The following is a 20,169-nucleotide window of genomic DNA, read 5'->3' as shown; positions in this document are numbered from 1 at the left end:
CAATCATACTTCCAAATCATGAAGCTCCTAAAGATATATTTTAAAAATATGCACACTCCAGGTTTAAGGACTATGCTAGCTAAAGTATTCTAGACCCAGACATGGATCTGAAGATCAGCCAAATCCCCTCAACTTTCCAGCTGAGGAAATTCAGGCTCAAAAGAGATAAGTGATCATTAAAAATCAAGCCATGCCTGCGGGGCAACCCAAGACGGGCAGGTCACGGTGGAGAGGCCTGACAGAATGTGGTCCACTGGAGAAGGGAATGGCAAGCCACTTGAGTATTCTTGCCTTGAGAACCCCATGAACAGTAGGAAAAGGCAAAATGATAGGATACCAAAAGAGGAACTCCCCAGGTCATTAGGTGCCCAATATGCTACTGGAGATCAGTGGAGAAATAACTCCAGAAAGAATGAAGGGATGGAGCCAAAGCATAAACAATACCCAGTTGTGGATGTGACTGGTGATAGAAGCAAGATCCGATGCTGTGAAGAGCAATATTGGATATGAACCTAGAATGTCAGGTCCATGAATCAAGGCAAATTGGAAGTGGTCAAACAAGAGATGGCAAGGGTGAACGTCGACATTCTAGGAATCAGCGAACTAAAATGAATGGGTGAATTTAACTCAGATGACCATTACATCTACTACTGTGGGCAGGAATCCCTCAGAAGAAATGGAGTAGCTATCATGGTCAACAAAAGAGTCTGAAATGCAGTACTTGGATGCAATCTCACATGCTAGTTAAGTAATACTCAAAATTCTCCAAGCCAGGGTTCAGCAATACGTGAACCGTAAACTTCCTGATGTTCAAGCTGGTTTTAGAAAAGGCAGAGGAACCAGAGATCAAGTTGACAACATCCGCTGGATCATGGAAAAAGCAAGAGAGTTCCAGAAAAACATCCTATTTCTGCTTTATTGACTACGCCAAAGCCTTTGACTGTGGGGATCACAATAAACTGTGGAAAATTCTGAAAGAGATGGGAATACCAGACCACCTGACCTGCCTCTTGAGAAACCTGTATGCAGGTCAGGAAGCAACAGTTAGAACTGGACATGGAACAACAGACTGGTTCCAAATAGGAAAAGGAGTATGTCAAGGCTGTATACTGTCACCCTGCTTATTTAACTTATATGCAGAGTACATCATGAGAAACGCTGGACTGGAAGAAATACAAGCTGGAATCAAGATTGCTGGGAGAAATATCACTAACCTCAGATATGCAGATGACACCACCCTTATGGCAGAAAGTGAAGAGGAGCTAAAAGCCTCTTGATGAAAGTGAAAGAGAGTGAAAAAGTTGGCTTAAAGCTCAACATTCAGAAAACAAACATCATGGCATCTGGTCCCATCACTTCATGGGAAATAGATGGGGAAACAGGGGAAACAGTGTCAGACTTTATTTTTTTGGGCTCCAAAATCACTGCAGATGGTGACTGCAGCCATGAAATTAAAAGACACTTACTCCTTGGAAGAAAAGTTATGACCAACCTAGATAGTATATTCAAAAGCAGAGACATTACTTTGCCGACTAAGGTCCGTCTAGTCAAGGCTATGGTTTTTCTGGTGGTCATGTATGGATGTGAGAGTTGGACTGTGAAGAAGGCTGAGCGCCGAAGAATTGATGCGTTTGAACTGTGGTGTTGGAGAAGACTCTTGAGAGTCCCTTGGACTGCAAGGAGATCCAACCAGTCCATTCTGAAGGAGATCAACCCTGGGATTTCTTTGGAATGAATGATGCTGAAGCTGAAACTCCAGTACTTTGGCCACCTCATGCGAAGAGTTGACTCATTGGAAAAGACTCTGATGCTGGGAGGGATTGGGGGCAGGAGGAGAAGGGGACGACAGAGGATGAGATGGCTGGATGGCATCACAGACTCGATGGACGTGAGTCTGAGTGAACTCTGGGAGATGGTATGGACAGGAAGGCCTGGCGTGCTGCGACTCATGGGCTCGCAAAGAGTTGGTCACGACTGAGCGACTGAACTGAACTGAAAAGACCAGAAACCAAGACCTGCTGCCTTCTCACTGTGTGGCCATGAACAGCTATCCTCATTTTACAGACCAGGAACTTGATGCACTAGTAGTTACATCTTACAGGACTGCTGTAATTATTAAATCAGACTATATAAGAAAAAATGCTTTTTAAATTAGAATTCAACTGATCAAGCCTAAACATTCCAAAATGTTTACATCCACAGAGATTCCTGCATGTCTTCAAGGAACACTAATAACTTATACAATACCATTTACTATGTGCCAGAGTCTAGAGCTAAGCACTTGACACATAACATTTTATTTATTTATTATAACAACCCTATGAAATAGGTACCATTATTATTTCCATTTCATAATTAAGAAACTGAAACACAGAAAGAATCTTGTTAAGAAAACATAAAGATTTTATCTTGTGGTCCTAATATCATCAGACCTTTCCAAAGCAACTCATTTGGAAAATTAGTATTCCCCACCACTACTTATATCATTGCAATTCTCAGCTTGAGTAGCCTCTCCTCTTCTCTTTCATTCTAATGCTTGAACCCAAATCTCTCTGATAACAGAAGACAACACTGCTCAACAGATACTTTCCCTCCATTTTTTCTCCTTCTAGGACGAGGACTATTTAAGAATTTCAAGGACAAGGAGAATTTCATGATGAGTTCAGGCCTAAGGATTTCTAGAAAACCAGTAATGGGAAAAACATGGGTTTTCTAATATGGAACAGAGATGGTTGTCACAAGCATATGGACCATGTAAGCTTATGTTCCATGCAAGATTTTAAGACGTTATCAAATAGGATGCGGGGAAGGGAATAGGTTGCTAAGATCAAATCACACCAGCCTAACTACATTTTCTCTTCTCGATAATGACTAGACTGGAAAGGCAGAGAAGTATCTTTGAAATCAAGACATGCAGCTTACTTGGCAGTATATCATTAAAAACTTATAGATAAGATTTAAAAATCCCTGTGAACCAGAAGGGAAATCTCTTTATCACGTGCTATGTCAGTCTTTTTCTGTTCAATATTCTTATCAGAGTTTCCGATTAGGATACACAGGGCAGGCTCATTAAATCTACAGTTGGCCTAAAGTTGAGCTGCAGAGTTAATATTACCAGAGTAAGAGCTGGGATCCAAAAGAATCTTAAAAGATTAAAAATAATAAGGTAAATCTTATATAAAGAAATTTCAAGTTTAAATGTAAAATTCTATATATTACATCCAAACACCCCAAAATAAATGTTCAGGATGAGAAAGACAAAATGTAAATGTGTTAAAAAAAAAAAAAGCCTCTACGGTTTGCCTTGACTAGGTTTCTCAAAAACCCAATTTTAATGAAAATATAATATTCTACAGAGTTTAAAGGTGATCACCCTTTAAAGAGGTACACAGTCAAACCAATGCCACTGAAAGGAAAATGACTAGGATAAAAAGTACTATAAATCCCTGTCATATGAAAAATAGTTAAAGGTACTGGCAGAAATGAATGAGGAAGAACATGAGCATTGTTGGAATTCCTTCAGTGGCCCAGAAGCTAAAACTCTGCGTTCCAATGCAGGGTTGTGGGTTTTATTCCTGGTCAAAGAACTAAGACCCCACCTACCAGGGGATGCAGCCAAAATGTAAAATAAAAAACAAACAAAACACAAGCATTGTCTTCAGATAGCCCCACTCTTTGGAAAAAAAGGATTTTACAATCGAAAGTCTGAATCAGAACAAATGGGTAGAAGTTAAAGCGGGAGAGATTTCAGCTAGATGTAAACACCAAGTTTTCAACAGTTGAAAAAGGCACTTGGGGGGTTAAAGTTTCCCCAAATTAGAGGCTAAATAACTTGGTAAATAACTCTTAAAAATCACTAAGCAGAGGGGCTACTGAAATGACTTCCAAGAGTCCTAATGTATATTCTACAGCAAGGGGAAAACCACAACAAGCTGATCTACATTCTGTAACTATCTCCTGTGTGCTTACACCATGAGGGGTGTAAAAAGGGAAATGGGGCCTCTACCCAGGGTAGGGAGCTAAGACTAGCATGTATCAAATACAACCAGGTGTGATCATTGACACCATAGAATTCATGTAGTGTGGCAGGGTCAGACTGAATGAACACAGAGGTATGGAAAAGCAGAATAATCAAAGAAGGTTCCACAGAGGTAGCTAGATGTGACGTGAGCAGCTAACAGTGGAGGATGAGGCCAAGAGGAGAGGGAAGTCCTGAAACGCAGGGGAAGCAGACAGATAGGTATGAACACGTGCAGTTCACAGCCACAAGTGGCCAGCCAGCTGGGGCAGAAGGGTTGTGCTAGGAGATCACAGTTTGAGTGGGGACTCAAGGAGGGCCTTGAACACAAGACCAAAAATTTCACAGCATGTGGCAATAAATAGAAATCTGTTTTCAATCACTCACACAGAATAAGCACAGTACCTAAGATGATGAGTTCAGTAACAGAGTGCAAAATGAAAAGAGTAAGAGATTGAAAACAGGGAAATCAGACAGAAAGTGAGAAGGGCCTGGACTAGGATGCTGAGGTCTGAGGAAATGGAGGAAATACTTCCAAAATTAAATTCTACTGGACTTGGTCACTGACTTCATATAGGGAATGACAGATAAAACACAGATAAATCAGAAAGAGTCAAAATTTTGAGTTTGCATAGCTAGAAAACAGTCATGATACTGACACAAAGCTCTAATTGTGTGGGAATAGAGAAAATTGGTTTTGGATGTTTCATGATGACTCTTTAGGGCCCTCTTTAAGACATGAGGCATTTTGTAGAGCTGCCAGCAGAGATGAGCCACCTAGACAACTACTGCCTAAGTTGAGGACGACAAGCAAGACTCTGCTCATTCCGGGCTTGTATCCAATCCTCGCTGTCAATCATACTCTCAACGGAATGGAATGTCAATCATACTCTCAATGGAATGTCCCATCCACAGGCTAGGATGGAGCAAACTTATTTTTATATAATGCAGAGTCCCAGTGAGAAATATCCTTCCCCCTTTCTCCATATCTCTTTTATTCTCCAAGGTACCTATCAGATCTTAGTTTTTAATAACATTTTTAAGTCCACCCCAGACCACACATTAGCCCAGCATTAGCACAGTGACCAGGACTGAACTAAAGCAAGCATGCTTCTAAAACTTTATTGAATAACCTAAGCCCATGAGGAACAGAAATAAACCCAACTTTATTGTGCATGCCCCAAGTTCTCTTGGAAAAGGCTCATTTGCATATGAATCTTCTACAGGCTGTCTTCTTGTGTAGTCTGGGAGTTGTGTCTGATTCTGCTGTGATGCCATGGACTGTAGCCCGCCAGGCTACTCTGTTCATTGCATTCCCCAAGGCAAGAATATTGCAGTGGCTTGCCATTTCCTTCTCCAGGGGTTCTTTCTGACCCAGGGGTCAAATCCCTGCCTCCTGCATTGCAAGCAGATTCTTTACTGCTAAGCCACCAGGGAAGCCCACAAGCTGTCTTACCACTTTCACTAAGAAGACCAAGATGAGCCAACTCAATATGACCTGACATTCCTCCTCCCTGATTTTTATGTTGTTCTGGATCCTCATCCACACTTACCCTTTCATAAGCCACTTCTTCCCAGCTGTACCAATTCTACCCAATCTTCTCCATCTGTCTCCTTCAGTCAATAAACTGCCTTTCTTCCCTCTTTCTACTCTGCTAACTAACCGGCCAAACATAAACTTTCAACTCTCTCTGCTACTTTTTCAAGATACCAACCTGTCTCCGTCCCTTCATTACCAAAATGCTTGAAATAGGAATTTTCTCTTGCTGCCATAACCACCCCTGCAATCTGACTTACAGCTCAAACTATCCATTCTCTGAGAGTCAGGTCAATGTGATTTTCCTCAGGAATCTGACTTCCCTGAATCTGAAAGTATTCACTCCCTTTTTCCAACACACCTGCATTCCATATGTACCCCTTTCTCTTGGAGCATTTATTCTCCAGCTAATATTATAGATATTTGTGTTCATATCTTATTCCTCCCTATTGGACTAGAAGCTCTCTGGGTGTGGAAACTAAATCTGATTTATTTTTACAATTCTATTACTAGTTCGTAAGAGGATGTTTGTAAGTTTTGGCTGAATGAACCTATAATATGTAATATAAACAATGTAGCACAGAATAAAAACCACTAAGCTGGAAAGCAGAAGAGGTAATGGTGTGATCAAAGTCTCTGGACTTAGCCATCAGAGTGAGGGTGTGGCTAAGGCTCTCCAAGATCCTTTCTAGCTCTAACATGATATGACTTGAATTACTGTCAGCCAGCATAGAAAAACAAGGACCCAAACGTTTAGCCTCAATCCTGGTTTCTTTGGTCCAAAAGAACAAGACAGTTTCTTTTCCATTTTATTTCTGGAGAAAAAGTATCCTAAATCAGGTTACGTCACTTAATGTTGAACAACTGGGGAGGAGATGAAACAACACAGTATCACATCCAATCCCGTCTAACTCCTAGACACAATCCCTGCGACATCACTTTCATACCATGTTAGGGTGGCTTCAGCAGCATCCTTTACTCTCATAGAGGCAGGGTTTGGCTCCTTATCGCCTTTGTACTTGACCTCTTGCTCACTATTCTTGGACTTGCTTCCTGAAATACCCAGTTCCACAATTTCCAGCACTTCCTTAAGGCAATCCTAGAAAAAGGAAAAGCAGATTAGTTTTTATAATACATCTATCTTATGAGAAGACAAGGAAATATATCCAAGTGTCAATATTGGTTGTGTTTTGGTGGTGAGACTCTAATGTCTCATTTTCTTTGGTAGGTACATATCAACTTCATAATAATTTAATAAAATAAACTTGCTGCCCCCCCCCAATTTTTCTTTAAAGATCTAAATTTGAGTATTAAGAGATCTAGATAATAAGTAATGATAAATTCACTTCAATTTTATCAGTCACCATTCTTGTAAAATTACCATGGACTATAAATTGTGAAAGATAACTGAAAGAGATATAACTGTAATTCAGCTAAACCTGGACACTTTTAAAACAATTTCTGAAACCCTATCCTATACGTCATCATGCAAATGACTAAGATTTAATCAATGGTATTATTTTTATAAACTATATAAAGCTCTGTATAATAATAATAATAATAAGCCTGATATCTCTTCTCTTATTTATACTATGCATTCTTTTATAATTGTCTTCCCATAAGAAAAGTATTACAATGGTAAGAGAAAGCAGCCTAGATAATCTGTGTTTACTTAAGATGAAAGAAACATGTGAAATGAAATTTTTAGCTACAACCTTTACGAAGAAGGTGTTCTCTAGGTTTGCAGCCTAGTTATCAAGTTCCCTTTCTGGTCTGATGATAGGTGACCAAAGTACCTTCTGGCCATCTCAAGGCTACCATCCTTTCAAGAAAAAACAATCCTGATTGTTTGCAGATAAATTATCCAAAGCTCCAATCTTTCAAAGAATTTCTCTATGGGTTAATCTGCAATCAAATACAGTTGACCCCTGAGCAACATGGGAGTTAGAGGCATCGACCCCCAGTACAATAAAAAACTCACATATAAATTATTTTTTCTTTTTTCTGTTCCACATATAAATTAAAGTCAGCCCTCCATATATGCAATTCCTCCCTATCCACAGCTCCACATGCATAGGTTCAACCAATCACAAATCATGTAATAGTATTTACAGTTTTTTAAAAATGTGCATGTAAGTGGACCCACGCAGTTCAACCCTATGTTATTCAAGGATCAACTATATAAGCATGATGATAGTTTTTCAGTTATGCTCAATAAGATAAGTGTTCTCCTGAAATATAACAAGTTATATTCAGCTGAAAGTATGCAATATGGATTTAAATTTAGATATTCTCTTTTAAAAGATATTTTCCCAATGTACATTTTTGTTCCTATTTTCTGTTTTAATACCTAGTAAACTAACCTTTTCATCAAGCATGTCGGGGTGCTCTGTCAGCCAGACACAGAGACACTGAAAAGCGGCCACTATCATGGAGTGCAGGTCCCGGGAGTGAAGAGGAGCTGGCCGACTACACTGGTACACAATGTAGCTGCACACAGAACTGATGGCTCGCTTCCGGTCTCCAGAGTCAACCATCACCTTCACCTGAGCATATTCGTTTGGTGAACACAGTTAGCCAGGAACCACGGTACCAATTTCAAAGCCTCTACACTGAGGCCCAGCCTTTCTGAGAATATATTTCAGATGTACTATCATATACACTCTATAAAAAGAGAGGGCAATTTTCAAACCCTAAAACAGTAAAATTTTATTTTAGCATCCCTTTTCATGCTCTAAAACCTCAACTGCTGGGGTACAACTACTCATCACTGCCAGAGACCACAAGAAGAGCTGGCAATGGAACATGTACACATTTTTTTAAGCCCCCTAACCCACCCCGAAATGATGCTCTATGGGCTACAAAGCTCTATGCAGCTGTCCAGAGGTATAATTAACATATAGTAAACTACAGATATTTAACGTGTACAATTTGATAAATTTTGGACTAACTATACACCTGTAAGCTATTACCACAATCAAGATGGTAGACATATTCATTACCCCTCAATCTCATGCGCCTTTATAACACTTCCCCAGAAAAGAAAAAAAAAACAACAAAAAAAAAAACTTCCCCCTACTCCTTTTTGTCCCCTCCCTAGGTTACTGTTGATTTGTTTTTTGTCACTATAGGTTAACCTGCATTTTCTATAGTTTTATATAAATAAAATCATAGAGTACTGTACTATTTGGGGTGGGGGGAAAGTCTGGCTTTTTTTACTCAACATAACTGTTTTGAGATTTATCCAGTCTTGTATATATCAATTTTTCATTCCTTTTTACTACTGAGTAGTATTCCATTATATGGATTATACCATAATTAATTTATCCAGTCAACTGTTAGACATCTGGATTTTTTCCAGCTCTTGAGTATTACAAATAAAGCTGCTATGTATAAGACTTTGTAAGAGTATATGCTCTCTTACTTCCTAGGAGTGGACTGATTAGATTATATGATAGGTGTATGTTTAGTTTTTTAGGGACCTGTGAAGTGTGAGTCAAAGTCTCTCAATTGTGTCCAACTCTTTGTGACCCCATGGACACATTTTTTAAGCCCCCATGGAATTCTCTAGGCCAGAATACTGGAGTGGGTAGCCTTTCCCTTCTCCAGGGGATTGTTTTCTAAAATGGTTACACCATTTAACAGTCCTTTCTCTCTTTTTGTACAGGAATATCTGATTGTTCTAGCACCACTGGATGAAAAGACTATCCTTTCTCCTTTGAATTATCATGGAACCTCTGTCAAAAATCAAATGTCCATACACACGCAGATCTATTTCCGGACTCCCCGCTCTATCTACTGATCCAGCTGTCTAACCTATTCCAATACCAGACTGTTTTGATTACCACAGCTTTATAGCAAGTCATTAAATCAGGTAGTGTTAGCCCTTTATGATTTGTTAGGTCTAGACAGCACTCCATTTAGGGTTAATTATTCCTTACTACTGCAAGGATACTGAAGGTCACAGTCAACAGTATCTTGCTCTCAAAGACCATGTGGTCCTGCACATCACACAAATGGTTGTTCTTACCTCCTACATCAGTAACTGCTCCTCACAAAAATATGGCCATTACATCTATGCTTGAGAATCTTTGAGGTAAAGGTAAGCTCTAAGTGGTAGTGAGAACACCTCAGGTTTTCTTGTCTATTTTGCCTTTCATGACTCAGGTAAGTCACAGCCTCTGCTCACCTGTCCCCTCATCTATAAAATGAGGGCTTAAAGTTTACCATCTCAGACATCATCACTTTATGTGTGTATATCACCTTTGTGTTTACAAAGTGGTCTACATATTTCATTTCACTTCATCCTCACATCACCAGGTGTTACACACAAGATAATCCTGCCTATTTTACAGATATGAAAATACTTATATGCTAGTGAAGATTCAGAGAAACTGGAACCCTCCTACATCACTGGTAGAAATGTAAAGTAATTCAGTTGCTGAGGACAACAGTTTGGCAGCTTCTCAAAAAGTTAAATATAGAATTACCATATGACCCAGCAATTCCCCTCCTAGTTATATAACGAGAATAACTGAAAATTGGCATTCAGATAAACACATGTACATGTATGCTCACAGGAGCACTACTACTCACAACAGTCAAAAGGTAGAAACAGCTCAAATGTGCTACAGAGGAATAGACAGACAAACTGGTACATAAATATGATGGAATATCATTTAGCCACAAATGGAATGAGATTGAGACATTTTCCTACAACATAAATGAACCTCAAGAGCGTATTAAGTGAAGAAAGCCACATACAAATGGTCACAGGTTATATGATTTAATTTCTATGAAGTATCAGAGTAAGTAAATCCACAGAGACAGGACGCAGACTGGTGGTTGTCAGAGATAAGGGGAAAGGGAGATCAGGAAACAACTGCTTCATGGGCACAGGGTTTCTCTGGGGGTGGCAAATGCTTTGGAACCAGCAAGAGGGGGTGGTTGCACAACACTGTGAGAGCACTAATAGGCGCTGCACTGTTCACATCAAAAGGTTAATTTTATGTGAATTTCACTTTAATTAAAAAAAAAGAGAGAGAGAGAAATGCAAACGGACACCCAACTCTAAGGTTCCACAAAATAGATAAACAGTTGGGAAAGAAATCTGAAAGTACAGCCAACTTTCATTTAACTCTGATAATGGAAGATGGAAGAGTCACAGGTAGGCCCAAATGGTGTATTTTAGGATAAGTTTTTCTTTTGTTGCCAAATCTGTATTTATTCGTTAAAATTAGATGATTGCTGATCTTATAACGGCACAAAATGTCATGCTGGCACAAAATGTCATGCTGAAAATTTAAGGGTATTATGAATAAATACAAAATCAACCAGTGTTCTATGTGCAAATAAAGAGCAAGTACTGAAATGTTTCCTATCATCTAACAGCAAAAGTATCATTCACACCCTTTGACCCTATCAAACAAAAAAGTAAAGATCATTTTGTAAAATCTCACTTGGAGGCTCATTTTTGCACATTTTGGGTATCAACTGTGATGAGTGTAATCAAGACTGCAACACACACATGAAGGGGGTCAGGAGATACAGAAAAAAGAGCCATACTCCAAGGCTGCTGGGCTAAAATAAAGGGACTGTCATCTCACCTTTGCCAGTCCAGAGAGGAGCTCCAGAGCTGCCAGTGATATGCTCATGTCTTGCCGCCACTGAGAATTGAGTCTTTGGGTGACAAGATGAATGCTGCGAATCAGGAGCCCAGCAGCTGAATCTGTATTAAGAGCTAGGATATAACCCCAATGCCACATCCCGCAGGGAGGGAAAACAACTAAGCATTAGTAACGAGAAGCACAGCATTCCACCAGGCACAGACCACAGCAGCCACAGTGAGCATGACGGGCACCCACACAGTGCTACGCTCCCCGCCCCACTGGCCTGAGCAGCTGAGCCTGACTGAACAATGGTACGCAGGGTGCACACACTGGACCAGAGCAGCTTCTAGCTCCCAGCTCAGGTACTCTCACACAGACATCCACTGGGATTTGAGAGCTTCAATATCATTCTCTAACAGTATAAATCTCAACATTTCCAAATTAACTCACAGAGTTACATTAAAAAAAAAAACAACAACGAAACAATCAAAAGGCTATCAATTATTTCCTTGGAATTTTATAGAGGAAGGAATTCAAATTCTAGAATCTCTTCAGATGCTGGGAATTATCCTAAAGCATCTGCTGAAATTATTTTCAGGGTTCATATCGTCAAAAGTCACATGCAATGCTTTTTCAAGCAAACTTTAACATTTAATTCTCTGAGACAACTTTAATACTCTTAAAAAATTAAATAATCAAGTAACTGTGTTTTTATGTAGCCTCCAATTCTATATTTAAAAGTAATTACTACTCAGTTAATAATAAATTAGGACAAACTAAATTGAATTTATGAAGGAAGCTTTAGGGACATTATACCTGTCGATCCTATCAGAAAGAGGGCAGTGACAACAGAAAAAGGAATGATCATTAAAGAGAGACATTCATGCGACACTAACACAAATCTGGATTTCTTAGTAAAAACTATTTTATGACATTACAAGCAGAACTCACTAACACCAGTTCAAAATACTGAAACAAACAATAACCACTTCAAACATTTATATTAGAACACATATAATAATGCAAAAATTTCTTTAGTTTAAAAACATTTTAGAAGCAAGAAAAATAAACAAATTTTCACCTATATTTAAATACAAGCATAACGAATACAATAACAATTCAAATAACTTCTTCATAAATGCAATATTTAAATGTGTTAAATAACCACACAATGACCTTATGTATCTGACAAGCTGAAGGATACTTATAGCAAACTTAAATCACTGAAACATGCCTGGACTCCCGGGCTTATAAACTCTCCAAATGATTAAAACATTAAACTCCATCTAAGAAGTTAGATTTCATTCCAATCTAGTTGGATTAATAATCTTAGATTCAATATACCATTAGTATTTATGCATAAAAACATAAAGGCACCCATAAACTCAACAAAATCCAGAAAGCAACTGGCCATGGTAAAGGACATTATTGAATAGGATGCTCTACTTGCAAATGCTTCCTTACTCTTTGTGACTGAAGAATCTAACCAGACATAGTAGGGTACACAGGCTTCAAACACAAAGGCAGACTCTCCTTTGGGTTGCCATCTAATGCATAAACCATCCTCACTACACTGCAAAAACTGAAACACTGACTGATTCTGCCATTAGACTCTGAGGCAGTGCCTAAATCCTATTTGATTCTGAATTACTAGCACCTGGTTATAGAATTCAGAAATGCTTCCTATAAATCACTTATAAAACCTAAGAAACTATCCAAAATCTAACTACTAAAAACTGTAGAGCTAAATTTAAAAGATCTGTTTTCCTTTTCATAATGTTTTAGACTAATAGCTTCTCTGTTATATTAAGTACACAAAAATTATGAACATGAAAATCTAGTTTAAAATTTCTCTGCTTGTTTTATATATCTGGGCATTGAAAGTTATTCTATAACTTAAGATTAAAAAAAAACAAACTAAACTAAACATGGCTTACCATAATCTCTCAGGAGAGCTTGAGCAGGTCTTTCACTGTCAGGAGTTGTGGGTTCTGTGCTTCCACCACTCGCTGAACTAATACCACTATTTGTGCGACTATGACTCTTGAAGTTATTTTCTCCACCACCCTAGTCAAAAAAAAAAAAAAAAAGAATCAAATATGCAAATATGGACAGAAGCCAATCACTAAAAGCCATGTAGGTAAAATGGAATGTGCCAGCTAAATAGCACAAACTGATACATAGATAAAAATTGACAAAGGATTAAAACTGTTGTGGTATTTTTTTATATAAACAGGATTAAAACTGTTGTGTTTTTACATAAACACCATTTACTAGTGGTATCAAGGGTCTGATGATTAGAGGCTGCCCATTCTGGAATCATCTTTGCTGCTGTTTAAAAGGATCAGACTATTTCCACCTTCACTAGACTTCAATAGTTAATGGTTCTGGGTCTGTAAAAAAATACCCTAGTGCCTTCCAGAAAAACTTCAGAATAGGAATACATCTTAAAAAACAAAACACAAATAAATGACTTTCCAATGTTACATAAAATACACAAACAATAAATATATGATTAGTATATATAGCATATATTAGTATAGATAGATAGATAAAGATCAACTCATATGTACAGGAGCTAATGAAGGTATCTGCTAAAGACTTCCCTCATCTCCCCTACAAACACATTTCATCTTATCCATGTAAGGTGACTGTTATTAGCCACCTACTGGGACGTGAACATAATTTCCTTAATAGTAATTTGATCACCCATCCTACATCCACTCATCTCACCCCAGCATACTCGGTTAATTCCCTGCCTACCAACTGCCTGCCTCTATTCCAGGTAGAGGCATCACACATCTTGAAGACAGAAGCAGGGAGCATTGGAGTCTCTGGAAAGTATTTCTGATTTAGAGGCACTGGTGCTTTGGGAAAACCTTCAAACTTTGGTCTAGAGGGACAGAAAGAGCAGCTGAGATCAAAAAGGATAAACTAGATGGTGTTTACAGCAAACACTACATCTACTACAGATACATGGAATCAGAGAATAAGGGAATTTTTCTAGATTATTCAAGCCAATTCACCAACACAGCAAAAGATATAAAAGCTTTAGGTAAACACTGTCCAGGAGTAAAGACACTGTTTAGCTGGAATTTCTCTCCCGAAGAATCTCTCAGGGACCTAATGAGACACTGAAAGGTAAGAAACCTCAAAACAGATAATATTTTTAAAAGGACCCACTGAATCAATGAGCTGAATCTACAAATGCCTTTAAGAACACAAGGACAGACATTTTGGAATATAATTCACATAAAAACAGAAGTTGATATTCTCTGACTAATTACATATTGTATGCTTCTTACCATCTCCATTTGGCAACCAATAGCTTCTAAAAGTGCTGAATCTTGAACAATATTTAACATTGCCCCTGAAACAACAAAAAAATACATTTAAATACATGACAAGAATATGAAAATGTACAAAATATCTCAATTAACAGCAAAGATAAGAATATGATTTTAGCAGAATATTCCTGGAAATTCCATAAGATTACTGATAAATCCATCAGTTGGTCAAAAAAGAAACTCTTCAAAAATGACCTAATTCTGATCTGCCCCCCAAATTTTAAAATGACATTTTTCTAAAATAAATCTGAATGTCAAACTTTGTTTTGTATAAAAACATGACCAATTTTTAAATTGGTGTAAAAGACTAGATGTAAACATCTCAATTTCAAGGGTAATATAAACTAAGAAAAATATTATGGAACATTTTAAAAACCAGATTCTGATCTTTTCAGTATAAAATAACAAAGTGAAAATCCACAGCTGTATCCTTCTGACCAACTAACTGCTTTTTAAGAATGCTTTTAGGGCTTGCCCACAGCTGCATATTCTGAAGGCAAGCCGCATGTATTTATCACCAAGGAACTCACAGCCCTAGAAACTAGTAAAGAAACAAGACGGTGAACTGTGCACTCCTCGTCCCAGTGGGGGAGTGCTCCCGAGCACTAGGGATAGAGAGAACAGTTAACAGTTTTGCCAAACTATGCAAGAGTGACAATTGGCTCTTCCTTGGAACATACAAGGGGAGCTTCTACAGAACAAGGATAAAGCAGAACTAAATACTCCATCAACTGTAGAAACTATCTGATTTCAACTGATATGTGTTTTAAACAATCTAAAAAACTACAACTTGGAGGCCCTCTCATATTGAGCTTTAACCTCTGTTCATTAAACTCCTTTCCAAAATGAAAGGATTTACTCTTCTATTTATTCTCCCTTCTTGCTGCATAACACACTATAATTACGGGGCACCCACTCCGACCACTACTGTCACCACAAATTCTCCGGCCTTGCTGTTTCCCCTCCTGAAATGAAATCCTAACCTCACTGGTGCCTATTCAAATCCTGCCCTTTAAGATCCAATCTAATTTCCACTTTCCCCTATGAAGTTTCCTTGCTCTTTCAGTTTATTCTCTCTCAACACTAAAGACATCCAACATGACATGCTATCAGCACTGCCTTCTGCTGTTATCTGAGTATTCTGAGAAGGTGTTTCAATCTCTGCAATGAGACTTGCTCAAGGATAAAAGCTGTGCAATTTGCTTCTTTCTCCTCAGAGTACCTATACTTAGGACCATGCCCTTAGATTTGATTAAAAACCAAAGAAGTACAGTAAGAGACAGCTGCAGTAACCAAGTTGAGAGGTGATAAGGGTTTAAAATATAGAAGTGGCGATAATGACGAAAAGTCATTCACAACAGTATGATTAGAAAACCAGTAGGAAACAATAAGGGAAAAGGGAGGAGGCAGAAACAGTTACTCCTCAGTCTCCTCTTGGCAGGTTCTGTCATGACTTCCACAATTACACCCAACTCCAAACAGCCTTGCATGTACTAACGGGCAGGAGGAAAAGGCAGAAGTAAAAGTAATGATGGCAGAGAGGAAAGGGGAGAAAAGGGGGACGCAAGGAGAGAGGAAGGGCAAGTGGGGAAGAGAAAAATAAAGAACACACAAAAAACTAATCCAACATGACCTACCAAGACAACTGATGCGTTCCTTCCCTCATCTCACCTCTTCAAACTTTTTTCAAGTTTAAGAGCAAACAATTCTGCCTCTGATTAAGAATTAAGTAGGGCTGTACTTCGCTTAGGTTCCTATCACTGACCCCCTGCCTCAAGACGCCTGAGATCAACAACAGTATCTGGGTTTCCACTTACAGAAAAAATGTGTGAACACAAACCTAGTATCATTTGAGTGTTGTTGGGGTCCGTTTCCGTTTGCAAGGCACCTATTAGTATATTCACAAGTCTCAGCTTCAGTGACAAAAAAGTTATTGGTTTATCATAAGAAGAGCTGTCATCATTACTAAACTTTCCTTCCAGGACTACCTGCGGAAGAAACAAATAACATTTAATATCACCTGCTGCGGCACACTACAGTCCTGTAGGAACTGCTACAGTGGACAAAGAGAGGATCAGTCCAACGAGCAGGGCTTTCAGTCTGACTGATGGTAGCCAACCGTGCTAAAGTCTATCACTAACTTACACAACATAGGGGATCAGACACACTAGCCTCTCCCCACGTGAAATAGTAGAACGGCTGAGTGACAGAAGAAATACCTTCGCAAATCAACTTTGCTGATTCACCTGAAATAATCTGAAATTTTTAAGAAAGTTCCAGTTCCATCTTAAAAAATATATATTGACTTGAATTAGCACACAAAACATAAATAATAGAAAAAACTTTAATAAAATCTTACCTCAGATTTGACTGTGCCAAAGTGATGTGGGAGGGGCAACAAAGAAAGCAGGATATTAATGGAAGATCGTCTCAGTTCTGTTGGGTTTACATAGCTTTTGAATTTTGAGAGTTCTCTGCAAAAAAAACCCAAAAGCTATTAGTATTTCTGAACTGAAGTATGTTTTTAGCTATTGCCATATATATGTATTACACTAATTTTTCACAATACAAGTACTGGGTTTGGTTTTACAGAGAATGCAGAAACTACTTTCCACTGAGTTTATATTCTGTAATTTCTGTGTGTTTGAGAGAGAATCGCACTGTTAAACTGTTAGGGAATTAAACTAGAATCTGATGGATTGATTTTAAATATCAGGCCTATGCTACAAAAGACCCATGGGCTGGGGCTACTCTTATCCCTCTAGACCAGGCAAGAAAGGATTCAATACACCCATGGACAAATCAGAACTGAAGGAGTTTAGGGACAAGGTGGGTCTAGACACTCTACTCTCATTTAATGTGGCCTGAGAGCCCTTGGATTACAAAGACCACTGCACAGGAGAAACTGGGAAACCGGGGAGGAAGCACCAAAATAGACCAGGCCAAAACCAACAACTGACATACTAGTACAGGATGAAAGCTTACCTGTCAGGCAAAATGGTTTCAAGAGCTGAAATAAAGTAAGGAACCACAACGTCAATCCCTTTCAAGTCACAGCAGAACAAAGGAGGGGAGTTTAGAATAACGCTGGCCAAGACAGGATGGCACACATAATCATTTATCTGCAAACCTTGAATTAAAAGCATGTAAAATCTAGGAAAGCAAGAAAAAAATTTTAAACAAACTGCTGGTCAACCGTTTTCATTATCACTAATATTTTCTACATAGTCATCTTAAATTCTATTTCCAATCTTCACTACTTCTATCTTTTAAAAGGCATTAATGAAAGTTAGAACAATTCAGAATCAAATACACTAAGAACCAAGTTATAATTTCTTAAAAGAAAAAAAAAGATTCATGTCTATTACACTTTCTTGCAGTGTTAATTAAGCCTTGCAACTCAAAGTTACAGGTGCCTGCAAATGAAGTAACTAAAAACAAAAGGCCGCAGTAATTATCAATAAACTGGAGGAATGACCAAATTAAATTTCATGTCAGTAAAATTTTGCAGTATTCCAAAATTCCTGGAAAAAAAAGTGTGTTGTGTCTTTTCCCACTTCCCTACTATTTTGGGGGCACGATGAAAGAAAGAAACCTCATTTGACCCTTTACGAACAACATGAAGGTCACCCTGAGTAAGAATCCTTTTAGGAATGTACTTAAAGTGTACCTTACTTTCAACATCCTCCCCTAACCCCCAAAGAACTAAGCATTCAAACTTCTATCATTCAAGAGACACTATACAGGTATACTCTTCAACTATATAAGGCATTTTCTCCACAAAACTCCTCACCTCCTGTTTATTGCTCAACGCATTTCAATCTACCTTCTCTTTCTGGAACTCAACTAAAAACATGTTATAACAAATAACCAGTGGCCTCTCAATTGCTGAATTCAAAAGACATGTCTAACTCTTAATTTACTCTGCTTTTTGAAAGCATTCAACCTTTTGAGTACTCCCTTCTTCTCTTATTCTTCTCTCATGTCTATGGCTAGTTCCTTTAACAAATCTTATTCCACATGCCTCGTAATACTAGTGTTCCCCAGGCTGACAACCTTGGTTCTCTAAGCTGTTAGTCTGGTTAAATAATACACAAGCCAGCAAACATAATCAAATTAGTCTCTAGCTCCATATCCATTAGCCACAAGCACACTGGAGACCTGAGGACAGCACGTGTCTGACTCTAGAACTCCCTGTGCACCGTGTCTGGCACAAAGAAGGAACTTCATAAATACCTGTTGGTAAATAACCCACAGGCACCTCAAATTCAACAGCTTCAACACTAAGCCCATCCTTGGCCCCCTCACACATCTGTTCTTTCGTTGGTCACACTACAACCCATTCGATCTTATGGGCCAAATGGAAGGCTCATGGTCACAGCCTTCCCCCTTACTGCTACTGACACTGTTTGGAGTACCACCCCAACCTATAGTCTCCCTCCTAAGAAATCTGTCCCCACAAGGGGTACCTGTATGTAGTATGAACCACCTACACAGCTGTAGGTGGTTAGACCAGAGGCAGACAGCTGATTAATCAGATCCTCTTTCCCAGGAATCTGAAATTGGGATTCAGAATAATAATTGGCCTTTGTGTCACTAAGGCAAAGGCCATGGAAATTTGGAACTCAGAAGTACACTACAATGTAAGAAATTGCTATGCAGATAACAGAAGAATGAGGCAGTTCTAGAAGGCCATGACGACAGAGAAACAGAAAGGAAGAAAGGTGTTTTGGTCCCTGAATACTTTCTAGCCCCTGGTTTCTGCCCTTTGTGAGACCCTGCTGCATGTCCTGATCTTAGAGGATATTAAATAGCATGAGTTTCTCAAACTGTTGCTTAAGTCACATTAAGAGGGGTTTCCATTAAAGTCAACAGCTTATTAACTCCTGATTAGTTCCCTGCATGTACCATTCTGTTTCTACCTATATTCTCTACTTTTTCTGAGTCAGTTTAATCTCCTCTCCTGAGAATCTAGTATGTACACAGACACCTGAATGTTCTTTCTAATATCACTTCAGCAGCTGTGTGAAAGATCAGTTGAGGAAGGCAAAAGAGAGTCAAGAAAAATAGGAGGTCATTACCAGTTAATCTAGGGAAAAAGTGACACCTGAAGTGTCATGGTGGGGACAGAGTGGAGAGATTAGAAAGAGAGTTAAGTAGAAGAAAGGCAAGAGTTGGCTGACCACCTAAAGATACAGAGGGAGAGAAGAGAAGCCTAAAATGACGGCAAGTTTCTGGCATAAGCAACTGAATGGATGGCAGAGACATTCAAAAAGACTGGCTGAAGGTACAGATTAGGATAGAATGACCCCATTCAACTTGCTAACCCAGTCTAAGTAACTAGCCATCTAGCAAGTCCAGCACGATCACCCAACTCTCTGCACTCTTTCTTGAAGCCCTGGAGCAAGGGCATGCTGCTGCCTCCTCTGAATGCCTACAGCATTTTACCTGTGTCTCTCTCCTGCCAACTTCCTATTGCTGCTGGACTGGTATTACTATGCACATGGTTCTGCTTGAGAAACTTAGCTCCTTAGAGGCAGGATTGACAGCGAACATTTTTGGATCACCTATAGTGTCTAATACTGTGGCAAAAAAAAAAATGTATCAAAAATCGAGTGTGGCCCTTCCAAATCTCTCTATAATTATTACATGTCAATA

General features: G+C 38.8%; 1 protein-coding gene across 4 annotated transcripts in view; it reads right to left on the bottom strand.

Moving 5' to 3' along the window:
- RALGAPB (Ral GTPase activating protein non-catalytic subunit beta) overlaps positions 1 to 20,169 on the bottom strand; it is a 93,217-nt gene that overhangs the window by 28,508 nt on the left and 44,540 nt on the right. For 3 of the 4 annotated variants that reach the window (XM_042230127.2, XM_004014567.6, XM_060397798.1), the window contains exons 11-18: positions 17,497 to 17,664; positions 16,871 to 16,985; positions 16,352 to 16,499; positions 14,470 to 14,534; positions 13,102 to 13,231; positions 11,162 to 11,295; positions 7,919 to 8,101; positions 6,503 to 6,654 (exon numbers count right to left, since the gene is read on the bottom strand). In XM_042230127.2, coding sequence (XP_042086061.1) covers positions 6,503 to 6,654; positions 7,919 to 8,101; positions 11,162 to 11,295; positions 13,102 to 13,231; positions 14,470 to 14,534; positions 16,352 to 16,499; positions 16,871 to 16,985; positions 17,497 to 17,664 — 1,095 coding nt within the window. The remainder of the gene's footprint in view (positions 1 to 6,502; positions 6,655 to 7,918; positions 8,102 to 11,161; positions 11,296 to 13,101; positions 13,232 to 14,469; positions 14,535 to 16,351; positions 16,500 to 16,870; positions 16,986 to 17,496; positions 17,665 to 20,169) is intronic. The other variant, XM_012189189.5, reaches the window with a different exon arrangement.

This window comes from Ovis aries, chromosome 13 (assembly GCF_016772045.2).
Source record: "Ovis aries strain OAR_USU_Benz2616 breed Rambouillet chromosome 13, ARS-UI_Ramb_v3.0, whole genome shotgun sequence".
Lineage (NCBI taxonomy): Eukaryota > Metazoa > Chordata > Mammalia > Artiodactyla > Bovidae > Ovis > Ovis aries.
Note: the sequence above shows the minus strand (reverse complement) of the source record. Positions and strands in the feature narration are given on the sequence as shown.